The sequence below is a fragment of the Coregonus lavaretus genome (genome assembly GCF_964263955.1).
Source record: "Coregonus lavaretus genome assembly, chromosome: 3".
NCBI classification, from domain to species: domain Eukaryota; kingdom Metazoa; phylum Chordata; class Actinopteri; order Salmoniformes; family Salmonidae; genus Coregonus; species Coregonus lavaretus.
This window is the reverse complement of record NC_139990.1, coordinates 47905610-47919377: the sequence shown is the minus strand read 5'-3', so window position 1 is coordinate 47919377 and position 13768 is coordinate 47905610. Positions and strand designations below refer to the sequence as shown.

Below are 13768 nucleotides of genomic sequence, written 5' to 3'. Positions count from 1 at the left end.
ACCATCAGCTCAGCTCCATCTCTCCCTGTCTCCTGGAGGATCCCACCATCAGCTCAGCTCCATCTCTCCCAGTCTCCTGGAGGATCCCACCATCAGCTCAGCTCCATCTCTCCCAGTCTCCTGCAGGATCCCACCATCAGCTCAGCTCCATCTCTCCCTGTCTCCTGGAGGATCCCACCATCAGCTCAGCTCCATCTCTCCCTGTCTCCTGGAGGATCCCACCATCAGCTCAGCTCCATCTCTCCCTGTCTCCTGGAGGATCCCACCATCAGCTCAGCTCCATCTCTCCCTGTCTCCTGGAGGATCCCACCATCAGCTCAGCTCCATCTCTCCCTGTCTCCTGGAGGATCCCACCATCAGCTCAGCTCCATCTCTCCCTGTCTCCTGGAGGATCCCACCATCACCATCAGCTCAGATCCATGCCTCAGTGAGCCGGCCTGTAGCATCAAACAGGGCTGCCACGCACCGACAAGGCCCTCCAGCATTAGAGAGAAATAATATTGTGTGTGTGTGTGTGTGTAATCTTCTCACCAGTATTTTTAGCAGCAAAGTGAGAAAGCAGCACAAGGCATTAGTTTGGCATCATCATAATCTCCCCCGTCGCTGCACCTCGTTGCCGCTGCAGATTTTCATCTGTTTTAGCATCCCAGAGGATAAAATGGTGGCGTGAAGAGTCATTGATCACTGTTATCAGACTGCGCTCTAAAAGCACTGTACATATTGGTGTTGAATCCATCACTTAGAGAGACCAGCAGTGGGTACATGTTGGTGTTGAATCCTTCCCTCAGAGGCCAGCAGTGGGTACATAGTGGTGTTGAATCCATCCCTCTGAGAGGCCAACAATGGGTACATAGTGGTGTTGAATCCATCCCTCTGAGAGGCCAACAATGGGTACATAGTGGTGTTGAATCCATCCCTCTGAGAGGCCAACAGTGGGTACATAGTGGTGTTGAATCCATCCCTCTGAGAGGCCAACAGTGGGTACATAGTGGTGTTGAATCCATCCCTCTGAGAGGCCAACAGTGGGTACATAGTGGTGTTGAATCCATCCCTCTGAAAGGCCAACAGTGGGTGCCTGGGTGGAAGCGCATACATAGTCAAGGACTGTGATGTCCTTGTGTTAATTGAAGTGCAAGGCAAAACAGACAAGTAACCATAGAACAGTTGAATTCCATATGCTAGTAGACTACAGGCAGCCCTACTGACTACAGAGGTAACTGTGTGTACAGGAGAGACAGCGTGATTATTTGCACCTCAAAAATCCCAGAGTGTGATGTCAGGTTTATGAAGGTAATTGGCCTATAGCAGGCTCCTGTTCCTGTCAGAAGTAACCAGGAAATCAGGACTCTGGAGGCCTTTAATCAAACACTAATGTCACTCGTACCTGATTTCTAACCGCTATGTAAGTATTGAACACACTAATTACTGTAGACTCAGTGCTTTGTCCGCTCCCCACGCCACCTCAATTATCCTGTCAAAGGAAGCGACAGCAACACAGGGCCATTGGCTGGCTAATTAGTGGCTTGCCCAGACATGACAGATTGGGCCTGTTCTCCCACTGTGCAGTCAGTGGCCGTGTTTGAGAGCATCAAACCATGATGTATAATGGGTAAATTGTGACCGATACTCAAGCTGAACCTCGGCAAGACGGAGCTGCTCTTCCTCCCGGGGAAGGACTGCCCGTTCCATGATCTTGCCATCACGGTTGACAACTCCGTTGTGTCCTCCTCCCAGAGTGCAAAGAGCCTTGGCGTGACCCTGGACAACACCCTGTCGTTCTCCGCTAACATCAAGGCGGTGACCCGATCCTGCAGGTTCATGCTCTACAACATTCGGAGAGTACGACCCTGCCTTACACAGGAAGCGGCACAGGTCCTAATCCAGGCACTTGTCATCTCCCGTCTGGATTACTGCAACTCGCTGTTGGCTGGGCTCCCTGCATGTGCCATTAAACCCCTACAACTCATCCAGAATGCCGCAGCCCGTCTGGTGTTCAACCTTCCCAAGCTCTCTCACGTCACTCCGCTCCTCCGCACACTCCACTGGCTTCCAGTTGAAGCTCGCATCTGCTACAAGACCATGGTGCTTGCCTACGGAGCTGTGAGGGGAACGGCACCTCCGTACCTTCAGGCTCTGATCAGTCCCTACACCCAAACGAGGGCATTGCGTTCATCCACCTCTGTCCTGCTGGCCCCCCTACCTCTGCGGAAGCACAGTTCCCACTCAGCCCAGTCAAAACTGTTCGTTGCTCTGGCACCCCAATGGTGGAACAAGCTCCCTCACGACGCCAGGACAGCGGAGTCACTCACCACCTTCCGGAGACACTTGAAACCCCACCTCTTTAAGGAATACCTGGGATAGGATAAAGTAATCCTTCTACCCCCCCCTTACCCCACCCCAAAGAAAGAAAGAAAAACAAAAAAACATTGTAAAGTGGTTGTCCCACTGGCTATAAGCAATGCACCAATTTGTAAGTCGCTCTGGATAAGAGCGTCTGCTAAATGACGTAAATGTAAATGTAAATGACTGACTGATCTACAAATAATATTGAGTAGTTATTTATGATGCAAGGTGATTTATAGATTTAGTGAGTCTCCCCTCTACTCTAAATCAGCCTAAAACCCCAAAGAGCAAGCAATGCAGATGTAGAAGCACGGTGGCTAGGAAAAACTCCATAGAACGGCAGGAACCTAGGAAGAAACCTAGAGAGGAACCAGGCTACATTCAGCCATTACTCTCTCTCTCTGTCTGCCAGAGAGGAACCAGGCTACATTCAGCCATTACTCTCTCTCTGTCTGCCAGAGAGGAACCAGGCTACATTCAGCCATTACTCTCTCTCTGTCTGCCAGAGAGGAACCAGGCTACATTCAGCCATTACTCTCTCTCTGTCTGCCAGAGAGGAACCAGGCTACATTCAGCCATTACTCTCTCTCTGTCTGCCAGCAAGGTTTCACATGTAGAGGAGATGTAGTCATGGCTGTGGAGCCGAGTGCAGATGTCTCTGACTGTGTAGCTACTGTGTTGGAGGTTTGCCGTGTCACTGAAAGTATTACTGTGTCATTGAGATACAGTAGACTGTATGTGTGTGACAGAAAACGTTCCAGGTGCTTCCGGGACCTGTATGACAAATTAATGGGCTTCCGACTCTCTCTGTACAGAGTCCCTTATTCTGGCTCGGTTCTATATAGTCTCACTCACTCACACAAGTCACTACCCATCACATCAGATGTGGAACATTTGGTATTGATCGTGCAGTGCAACAGCTCAATGATGGCTTTCTCTCTGTCTCTCTCTGTCTCTCTCACTCTCTCTCCAGTTTAAGGATCCTCTCATCATGTTGCTACTGGCCTCTGCTGTCATCAGTGTGCTAATGCACCAGTTTGATGATGCCATCAGCATCACAGTGGTAAGGTGCTCCAGAAATGTGTCGGTGACAACGGATTAGACTGGGTACTACAGAGAATGGAGAGTTAAGCACTAACCTATTATCCTTCTCTCTCTCTCCCCCTCCCCCCCTCCTTGACAGGCCATTATAATAGTGGTTACAGTTGCCTTTGTCCAGGTAAGACCTCTTTATTTGCCTTCACTGTGGACTGTGTTAGTTTTCACAGGGAGTCAGTCAGTGTGTTTCTCTGCAGATGTCATGGTGTATTCTCAGAATACTAAGCCAGTTGCCTAATAGATCACAGTGGAACAGAACAGACGGCTGTGTGTGTGTGTGTGTGGCTCGTCTCCGTAGAGAGAACATTGGAAATGCATGGCTGTTCCATCATTTATGAGGGGCATGAAAACTGATCAAAGACATTCATAGAGAGTTGTTTCAGCCCTGCTCTCTGTTTCTCTGTAGGAATACCGCTCCGAGAAGTCCCTTGAAGAGCTGGGAAAACTTGTGCCTCCAGAATGCCACTGGTGAGAACTGCCTCTCTCAGCTCCAATGCTCTGTTATGTTTTTCTTACTCACCCATCACTAATTGTATCTACATATGGAATGACATTCTAACACAGTGGAAGCAGCTTAGGACCAACGTCACTCCCGTAGACTTAGTGCACACGTCCTGGGATAAAGAAAGTACTGGTACCGCCTGAAACAAGTGAAAAGGGGACATGGAGAAATTTATGTAATTTCCACTTCAAATATGATCCAGAGGGCCAGATTTGCACTTCAAACACAAGTCCCCCCCCTCCCCTCAAAATACTCACACACACACACACACACACTCTCTTCCATATCCCCAGGCTGTTACAAGCTGTTGCCCTTGGATACTGGTGGTGGAACTAGCATAGTGTAGGATAGCTTGCACACTGTAGCATTATGATGGTCATTGCCTGATTACAGCCTGGCTTGAAATTTCAATTCCCTCTTTTGTCTCTCTCTCCTCTCTCTCTGTCTCTTCTCGCGCTCTCTCGCTCTCCTTCTCACACAATCTCTGTCGCTCACACACACTCTCTCTCTATCCATATCTCTCTCGCTCTCTCTGTTTCTCTCTCTCTCGATCTCTCCCCCCCCCTCTCTCTCTCTAGTGTGAGGGAAGGACACCTGGAGCGCATGCTGGCTCGGGAGCTGGTCCCTGGAGACACTGTCTGTCTCTCTGTTGGGGAGAGAGTCCCGGCTGATCTACGACTCTTTGAGGTATATTATACACACACACCCGTTCAGAAGCTATAAAAAGATACCGTCGTCGTCACCCTTCCACTTAAACACAGATCTGGAAGGTGCCTAGATGTAATAAAGACTTCACTAGCTGTGGCTGGCCATAGTGAGCGACCCTTTCACCCCTCTCTCTCTCCCAGGCAACTGACCTATCAGTGGATGAGTCCAGTCTGACAGGAGAGACCACTCCCTGCTCCAAGTGCACGTCCCACCAGCCCACCAACAATGACATCACCTCCCGCAGCAATGTGTCCTTCATGGGAACCCTGGTGCGATGTGGCAAAGCCAAGGTACCACAATGTCACCATGATCCATCCCAACAGTTTACCAATAAGTGATGGAGCAGAACTTCTTGCTGGAAATTAAAGTTACAGATTGTGATTATAACGTCTTATATCATTGTGTAACCTTTTTGTTTTTGTCTTTATAGGGTATCGTCATAGGAACAGGAGAAAATTCTGAATTTGGAGAGGTTTTTAAGATGATGCAAGCAGAGGAAGCCCCTAAAACACCTTTACAGAAAAGCATGGACCTGCTTGGAAAACAGCTCTCGCTCTATTCCTTTGGAATCATAGGTAATTTATATTTTTTTGTTCTCGAACTTGCACTTGTTCTCGTGGTCATGTGTGGCTCAGTTAGTAGAGCATGGCGCTTGCAACGCCAGGACTAAGTCGCTTTGGATAAAAAGTGACTTAGTCTGCTTAATGGCATATACAGTATTATATATGGTATGTTTCCAAAGGCATTTTCTTGTTTACCTCTCCTAGAGGCATTTTCTATAGACTTATACTGTATGCTCCAAGACAGTTTATACTGTATATACAGGTATATTATATATTCAGTATACTCGAGTTCTCCCAAAGAATGTAGGAGGGGCGCTGCGACACCTTCTGGACTGGCTGCGCCACTATATAATCATAAAAAATTAAAATAATGATCTATTTTTTTTACTTTATTTGTTATCATTTAAGATTATTTTTTTTTATCTAGATTGCAGGAAATGGCAGTTACAGGTGTTCAAAAACAAAGTACTCAGCAGCACCACCTTGTTACAGAATCCTGGGGAGAACCCTAACACTGTTAATGCTCCCAGCCAGTTAATACTGTATATATACTGTTAATGCTCCCAGCCAGTTAATACTGTATATATACAGTTAATGCTCCCAGCCAGTTAATACTGTATATATACTGTTAATGCTCCCAGCCAGTTAATACTGTCTATGTACTGTTAATGCTCCCAGACAGTTAATACTCTCTATATACAGTTAATGCTCCCAGCCAGTTAATACTGTATATATACTGTTAATGCTCCCAGCCAGTTAATACTGTATATATACTGTTAATGCTCCCAGCCAGTTAATACTGTATATGTACTGTTAATGCTCCCAGCCAGTTAATACTTTATATATACTGTTAATGCTCCCAGCCAGTTAATACTGTATATATACTGTTAATGCTCCCAGCCAGTTAATACTGTATATGTACTGTTAATGCTCCCAGCCAGTTAATACTTTATATATACTGTTAATGCTCCCAGCCAGTTAATACTGTATATATACTGTTAATGCTCCCAGCCAGTTAATACTGTATATATACTGTTAATGCTCCCAGCCAGTTAATACTGTTTATGTACTGTTAATGCTCCCAGCCAGTTAATACTCTCTATATACAGTTAATGCTCCCAGCCAGTTAATACTGTATATATACTGTTAATGCTCCCAGCCAGTTAATACTGTCTATGTACTGTTAATGCTCCCAGCCAGTTAATACTCTCTATATACAGTTAATGCTCCCAGCCAGTTAATACTGTATATATACTGTTAATGCTCCCAGCCAGTTAATACTGTATATATACTGTTAATGCTCCCAGCCAGTTAATACTGTCTATGTACTGTTAATGCTCCCAGCCAGTTAATACTGTATATATACTGTTAATGCTCCCAGCCAGTTAATACTGTCTATATACAGTTAATGCTCCCAGCCAGTTAATACTGTATATATACTGTTAATGCTCCCAGCCAGTTAATACTGTCTATGTACTGTTAATGCTCCCAGCCAGTTAATACTGTATATATACTGTTAATGCTCCCAGCCAGTTAATACTGTCTATATACAGTTAATGCTCCCAGCCAGTTAATACTGTATATATACTGTTAATGCTCCCAGCCAGTTAATACTGTTTATGTACTGTTAATGCTCCCAGCCAGTTAATACTGTATATATACTGTTAATGCTCCCAGACAGTTAATACTCTCTATATACAGTTAATGCTCCCAGCCAGTTAATACTGTATATATACTGTTAATGCTCCCAGCCAGTTAATACTGTATATATACTGTTAATGCTCCCAGACAGTTAATACTCTCTATATACAGTTAATGCTCCCAGCCAGTTAATACTGTATATATACTGTTAATGCTCCCAGACAGTTAATACTCTCTATATACAGTTAATGCTCCCAGCCAGTTAATACTGTATATATACTGTTAATGCTCCCAGCCAGTTAATACTGTATATATACTGTTAATGCTTACAGCCAGTTAATACTCTCTATATACAGTTAATGCTCCCAGCCAGTTAATACTGTATATATACGGTTAATGCTCCCAGCCAGTTAATACTGTATATATACTGTTAATGCTCCCAGCCAGTTAATACTGTATATATACTGTTAATGCTTACAGCCAGTTAATACTCTCTATATACAGTTAATGCTCCCAGCCAGTTAATACTGTATATATACAGTTAATGCTCCCAGCCAGTTAATACTGTATATATACTGTTAATGCTCCCAGCCAGTTAATACTGTATATATACTGTTAATGCTTACAGCCAGTTAATACTCTCTATATACAGTTAATGCTCCCAGCCAGTTAATACTGTATATATACTGTTAATGCTCCCAGCCAGTTAATACTCTCTATATACAGTTAATGCTCCCAGCCAGTTAATACTGTATATATACTGTTAATGCTCCCAGCCAGTTAATACTGTATATATACTGTTAATGCTTACAGCCAGTTAATACTCTCTATATACAGTTAATGCTCCCAGCCAGTTAATACTGTATATATACTGTTAATGCTCCCAGCCAGTTAATACTCTCTATATACAGTTAATGCTCCCAGCCAGTTAATACTGTATATATACTGTTAATGCTCCCAGCCAGTTAATACTGTATATATACTGTTAATGCTTACAGCCAGTTAATACTGTATATATACTGTTAATGCTCCCAGCCAGTTAATACTGTATATATATACTGTTAATGCTCCCAGCCAGTTAATACTATCGATATACTGTTAATGCTCCCAGCCAGTTAATACTGTATATATACTGTTAATGATCCCAGCCAGTTAATACTGTATATATACTGTTAATGCTCCCAGCCAGTTAATACTGTATATATACTGTTAATGCTCCCAGCCAGTTAATACTGTATATATACTGTTAATGCTCCCAGCCAGTTAATACTATCGATATACTGTTAATGATCCCAGCCAGTTAATACTGTCGATATACTGTTAATGCTCCCAGCCAGTTAATACTGTCTATATACTGTTAATGCTCCCAGACAGTTAATACTGTCTATATACTGTTAATGCCCCCAGCCAGTTAATACTGTCTATATACTGTTAATGCTCCAAGCCAGTACATGGCTAACCACTACAAATGAGTGTTGCCATGGGTTTCAGGGGTGATCATGCTGGTTGGTTGGCTCCAGGGGAAACGCTTATTAGACATGTTCACCATTGGTGTCAGGTAAGCCTCAATTTGTATATTCTATATATGCAAATAATACAGTGCTTTGTATAAATGATGTGTTGCCCTTGACAATGTTTCTGTCATTGTCAACATATCCCAATATGTGGGCATATTCTCTACCATAGACTAATAAACAGGATCAAGTTTAATCTAACAAAACAGTATGTTTAGTGTTCCCCAGGGCAGAATGCCATGTGAGGGTTGTGTGAGGGATCTTTTGATAACACTAATTAATTTAGTGTGACATCTGAGTAGGTTAGCAGAGCATAATGGGGGTTTTATGGTTGTTGTCATGTGCCTGGTTACGGGGGTGAGCTCAGCAAGATAAGGGTTAAGGTTACACTTCCTGTCATGTCAGTGCATTTTGTTATTTTTTAAGTAAAAAAGCACTATGTATTGCAATCACACAATTGGTGCTATGTCATTGTGTTGATTTAGCAAAACAGTGAGTTCAGAGATTTTATCATTCCTTATCACTTCCCTTGCACCGTCAGTACCTTGGGGTGTGCAGAGAACCTTGCTCAACCTGTATTTACATTATTGTGAAGGTGTTCTTTGCTCACATCTTACTGGAAGGTGAAGTGAGGTGTTGTGAATGAAGTTGGTATGAATGCCAATGTACACTGTACTCTCTTCAAGTAAAGACTTAGCGGTTTTCCCGTGCTCTTCTCCTCTCTCTTCCACCCCTCCCCTCTCACCCCAGCCTGGCGGTGGCAGCCATCCCTGAGGGTCTACCCATCGTGGTGACGGTCACCTTGGCCCTGGGTGTGATGAGGATGGTCAAGAAGAGGGCCATCATCAAGAAGCTGCCCATCGTGGAGACACTTGGTAGGGTCTGGTGGATGTGAAATGAGCCGAGCTCTGCCTTAAGACTCAGTTTGGTGTGTGTGTATCTGGGTCTGTCTAGTTTAACTTCACCCCATCACTTCCTCCATCATCCAGGCTGCTGCAATGTCATCTGCTCAGACAAGACGGGGACTCTGACCAAGAACGAGATGACCGTCACTCACTTGTTCACCGCCGATGGACTACATGTTGAGGTACACTGTGTGTGAGGCTATTTCCTCCTGCCTAGTTGAGGGACTGTTATTTTGTCATCTGACAAGGTCATTACTGTAAATGAGAATGTGTTCACAGTCAATTTACCTGGTGAAATAAGGGTTTACCTCACAAAAATGTTTGGGGGGATGTTTGTTGATCTTCATTGTTTTTCTGTGACCTCCATGTTGTCCTCTCTGCCAGGTGACGGGCGTGGGTTACAACGGAGCCGGGGAGGTGTTACTGCATGGGGAGGAGATCCATGGCTTCTCCAACACCTCCGTCAGCAAGATTGTAGAGGTGAGAGAAACTGGGACAGATATGTGGTCGTTGGGGTAAATCTCAATAGTCTAAAGTGACTTCTTCTCCTTCATCTGCACTAATTTGATAATGCAGGATAGGCACAGAAAATGTGGTGAACTGTCCCTCTACGATGGCATGGGTAAAGGGATCTGGGCTACCATCTGTGATGTCATAACCTCTTGTCCTTCTGCTATCTTATAGGCTGGTTGTATATGCAACGACGCGGTCATCAGGAACAACACCCTGATGGGACGCCCCACTGAGGGGGCCCTCATCGCCCTGGCCATGAAGGTACACACACACACACATGCACACACACACACATACATGTATATACACATTACATTGCTAGCCGACGGCGTTAGCACCCTGGCTACAAAACAATAAGAACACACAGGGGTTATATGTGTGTCTGTGAGACCCCTTCAGATTATTAACACACAGGGGTTATATGTGTGTCTGTGAGACTCCTTCAGATTATTAACACACAGGGGTTATGTGTGTCTGTGAGACCCTTCAGATTATTAACACACAGGGGTTACATATGTGTCTGTGAGACCCCTTCAGATTATTAACACACAGGGGTTATACAGTGGGGAAAAAAAGTATTTAGTCAGCCACCAATTGTGCAAGTTCTCCCCCTTAAAAAGATGAGAGAGGCCTGTAATTTTCATCATAGGTACACGTCAACTATGACAGACAAATTGAGGGAAAAAAATCCAGAAATTCACATTGTAGGATTTTTAATGAATTTATTTGCAAGTTATGGTGGAAAATAAGTATTTGGTCACCTACAAACAAGCAAGATTTCTGGCTCTCACAGACCTGTAACTTCTTCTTTAAGAGGCTCCTCTGTCCTCCACTCGTTACCTGTATTAATGGCACCTGTTTGAACTTGTTATCAGTATAAAAGACACCTGTCCACAACCTCAAACAGTCACACTCCAAACTCCACTATGGCCAAGACCAAAGAGCTGTCAAAGGACACCAGAAACAAAATTGTAGACCTGCACCAGGCTGGGAAGACTGAATATGCAATAGGTAAGCAGCTTGGTTTGAAGAAATCAACTGTGGGAGCAATTATTAGGAAATGGAAGACATACAAGACCACTGATAATCTCCCTCGATCTGGGGCTCCACGCAAGATCTCACCCAGTGGGGTCAAAATGATCACAAGAACGGTGAGCAAAAATCCCAGAACCACACGGGGGGACCTAGTGAATGACCTGCAGAGAGCTGGGACCAAAGTAACAAAGCCTACCATCAGTAACACACTACGCCGCCAGGGACTCAAATCCTGCAGTGCAAGACGTGTCCCCCTGCTTAAGCCAGTACATGTCCAGGCCCGTCTGAAGTTTGCTAGAGTGCATTTGGATGATCCAGAAGAGGATTGGGAGAATGTCATATGGTCAGATGAAACCAAAATATAACTTTTTGGTAAAAACTCAACTCGTCGTGTTTGGAGAAAAAGAATGCTGAGTTGCATCCAAAGAACACCATACCTACTGTGAAGCATGGGGGTGGAAACATCATGCTTTGGGGCTGTTTTTCTGCAAAGGGACCAGGACGACTGATCCGTGTAAAGAAAAGAATGAATGGGGCCATGTATCGTGAGATTTTGAGTGAAAACCTCCTTCCATCAGCAAGGGCATTGAAGATTAAACGTGGCTGGGTCTTTCAGCATGACAATGATCCCAAACACACCGCCCGGGCAACGAAGGAGTGGCTTCGTAAGAAGCATTTCAAGGTCCTGGAGTGGCCTAGCCAGTCTCCAGATCTCAACCCCATAGAAAATCTTTGGAGGGAGTTGAAAGTCTGTGTTGCCCAGCGACAGCCCCAAAACATCACTGCTCTAGAGGAGATCTGCATGGAGGAATGGGCCAAAATACCAGCAACAGTGTGTGAAAACCTTGTGAAGACTTACAGAAAACGTTTGACCTGTGTCATTGCCAACAAAGGGTATATAACAAAGTATTGAGAAACTTTTGTTATTGACCAAATACTTATTTTCTACCATAATTTGCAAATAAATTCATGAAAAATCCTACAATGTGATTTTCTGGATTTTTTTTCTCTCATTTTGTCTGTCATAGTTGACGTGTACCTATGATGAAAATTACAGGCCTCTCTCATCTTTTTAAGTGGGAGAACTTGCACAATTGGTGGCTGACTAAATACTTTTTTTCCCCACTGTATGTGTGTCTGTGAGACTCCTTCAGATTATTAACACACAGGGGTTATGTGTGTCTGTGAGACCCTTCAGATTATTAACACACAGGGGTTATATGTGTGTCTGTGAGACCCCTTCAGATTATTAACACACAGGGGTTATATGTGTGTCTGTGAGACCCTTCAGATTATTAACACACAGTATCATAGACAAACAGTAGACTGACAGGACCTAGTCTCATGCCCCGTGGGAGCGACTGCCTTGGTAACACTGTGTGACATGACAACGCTGTCGTAATTGCAATTGGAGACGGAAACTCTTGTGACGTGTGTGTGTGTGTGTACGTTTGCATATGGTTGTGTGTGTGTGTGAGACACTTCCAGACTCGGTTCGATGACTGTGTGTCACTAGCGAGAATACACACTCCCACGGGTCATGCACGGCTAAATTGGGCTGAGAAGATGTGACTAGAAAACGAACCAGTCCCTAGAGAGGGAGAAACCATCATGCAGATTCACACGCTCACTCTCTCTGGCACACACACACACACACACACACACACACACACACACAAAGGTGAACACAAGGCGGTCACCAACGTGTGTGTGTTTCCTGCAGATGGGTCTAGAAGGTCAGCAGCAGGAGTATGTACGTCTGGAGGAAAACCCTTTCAGTTCAGAACAGAAGTGGATGGCCGTCCGCTGTGTCCACCGCACTCAGCAGGTCAGCCCAGAGCACCAACATCCTTATGCCTTTCCACATTCACTGCACTGTCTCCTCTATGTAACATGTACACACGCAAATAACCATTATATCTGTAGTAGTGTTGTCCTATGAGGTTCAGTGCAATGAGTGTATCATGGTGTTTTCTCTCCTTGGTGATGTGTTGTTACCTCAGGACCAGCCAGGTGTGTATTACATGAAGGGGGCTTATGAGCAGGTAATCCGCTTCTGTAGCTACTATCACAGCAGAGGTGCAACACTACCTCTCAACCACCAGCAGAGGGAGCTCTACCAGCAGCAGAAGAGTTACATGGGATCTTCAGGCCTCAGAGGTAAAGTGGGGTTGGAGGTGGAAGTGGCCAGTGTCATTGGCACGATTCCAAGAAACGCCTTATTTTCGCTAAAGTAACAACAACGTAATCTTCTGTCTTGTTTTCCGCCGCAGTTCTGGCGTTTGCGTCGGGTTCGGAGATGGGCAACCTGTCGTTCCTGGGCCTGGTGGGCATCATCGATCCGCCAAGGTCAGGGGTCAAAGAGGCTGTGGGAACTCTCATTAGCTCAGGAGTGGCCATCAAGATGATCACTGGAGACTCCCAGGAGACCGCTGTGTCCATAGGTGAGGACCACTTTGTTTTCCTCTCTATCTACATCTCTTTCTCCCTCTTGTAACTTGTAATCTCCCTTTTGTAATCTCCCTCGTGTAACTTGTAATCTCCTTCTTGTAACTTGTAATCTCTCTCTTGTAACCTCTGAGAGAAGTTTCTGCATAAAATATATGATGAAATGGGGATGCAATGTCTGACCGTGCGTGTGTGTATGTGTGTCCTTGTGTGTCCTCAGCGGGCCGTCTGGGAATCTACACCAAGGGCTCTCAGTCTCTGTCTGGAGAGGAGGTGGACCAGATGGACCTCCAACAGCTGTCTCAGATAGTGCCCAGGGTAGGAACATATCAACACACGCAGGCTCTAATACACCGTGACTCTTTCTCTGACTCACACACAATCCTTTAAATAGTACAGAGTGTATCGTCTTCACATAGCCCACATAGTAGTTGTCCTTAGTGGACAAATAAAGAGGTGCTGGCTAGCGGAGTAGAACACACACAAAAAAAGGAAAGT

At 44.9% G+C, this 13768-nt stretch overlaps 1 protein-coding gene across 1 annotated transcript in view; it reads left to right on the top strand.

Moving 5' to 3' along the window:
• Positions 1-13768, top strand: part of LOC311111981 (calcium-transporting ATPase type 2C member 1-like) — a 50997-nt gene that overhangs the window by 29171 nt on the left and 8058 nt on the right. The window contains exons 4-18 of the mRNA XM_084154932.1: positions 3317-3406; positions 3527-3562; positions 3848-3909; positions 4522-4630; positions 4792-4941; positions 5082-5226; positions 8347-8413; positions 9120-9244; positions 9359-9456; positions 9659-9754; positions 9959-10048; positions 12546-12650; positions 12826-12982; positions 13096-13266; positions 13491-13588. Of these exons, the coding sequence (XP_084011058.1) occupies positions 3317-3406; positions 3527-3562; positions 3848-3909; positions 4522-4630; positions 4792-4941; positions 5082-5226; positions 8347-8413; positions 9120-9244; positions 9359-9456; positions 9659-9754; positions 9959-10048; positions 12546-12650; positions 12826-12982; positions 13096-13266; positions 13491-13588 (1599 nt within the window). The remainder of the gene's footprint in view (positions 1-3316; positions 3407-3526; positions 3563-3847; positions 3910-4521; positions 4631-4791; positions 4942-5081; positions 5227-8346; positions 8414-9119; positions 9245-9358; positions 9457-9658; positions 9755-9958; positions 10049-12545; positions 12651-12825; positions 12983-13095; positions 13267-13490; positions 13589-13768) is intronic.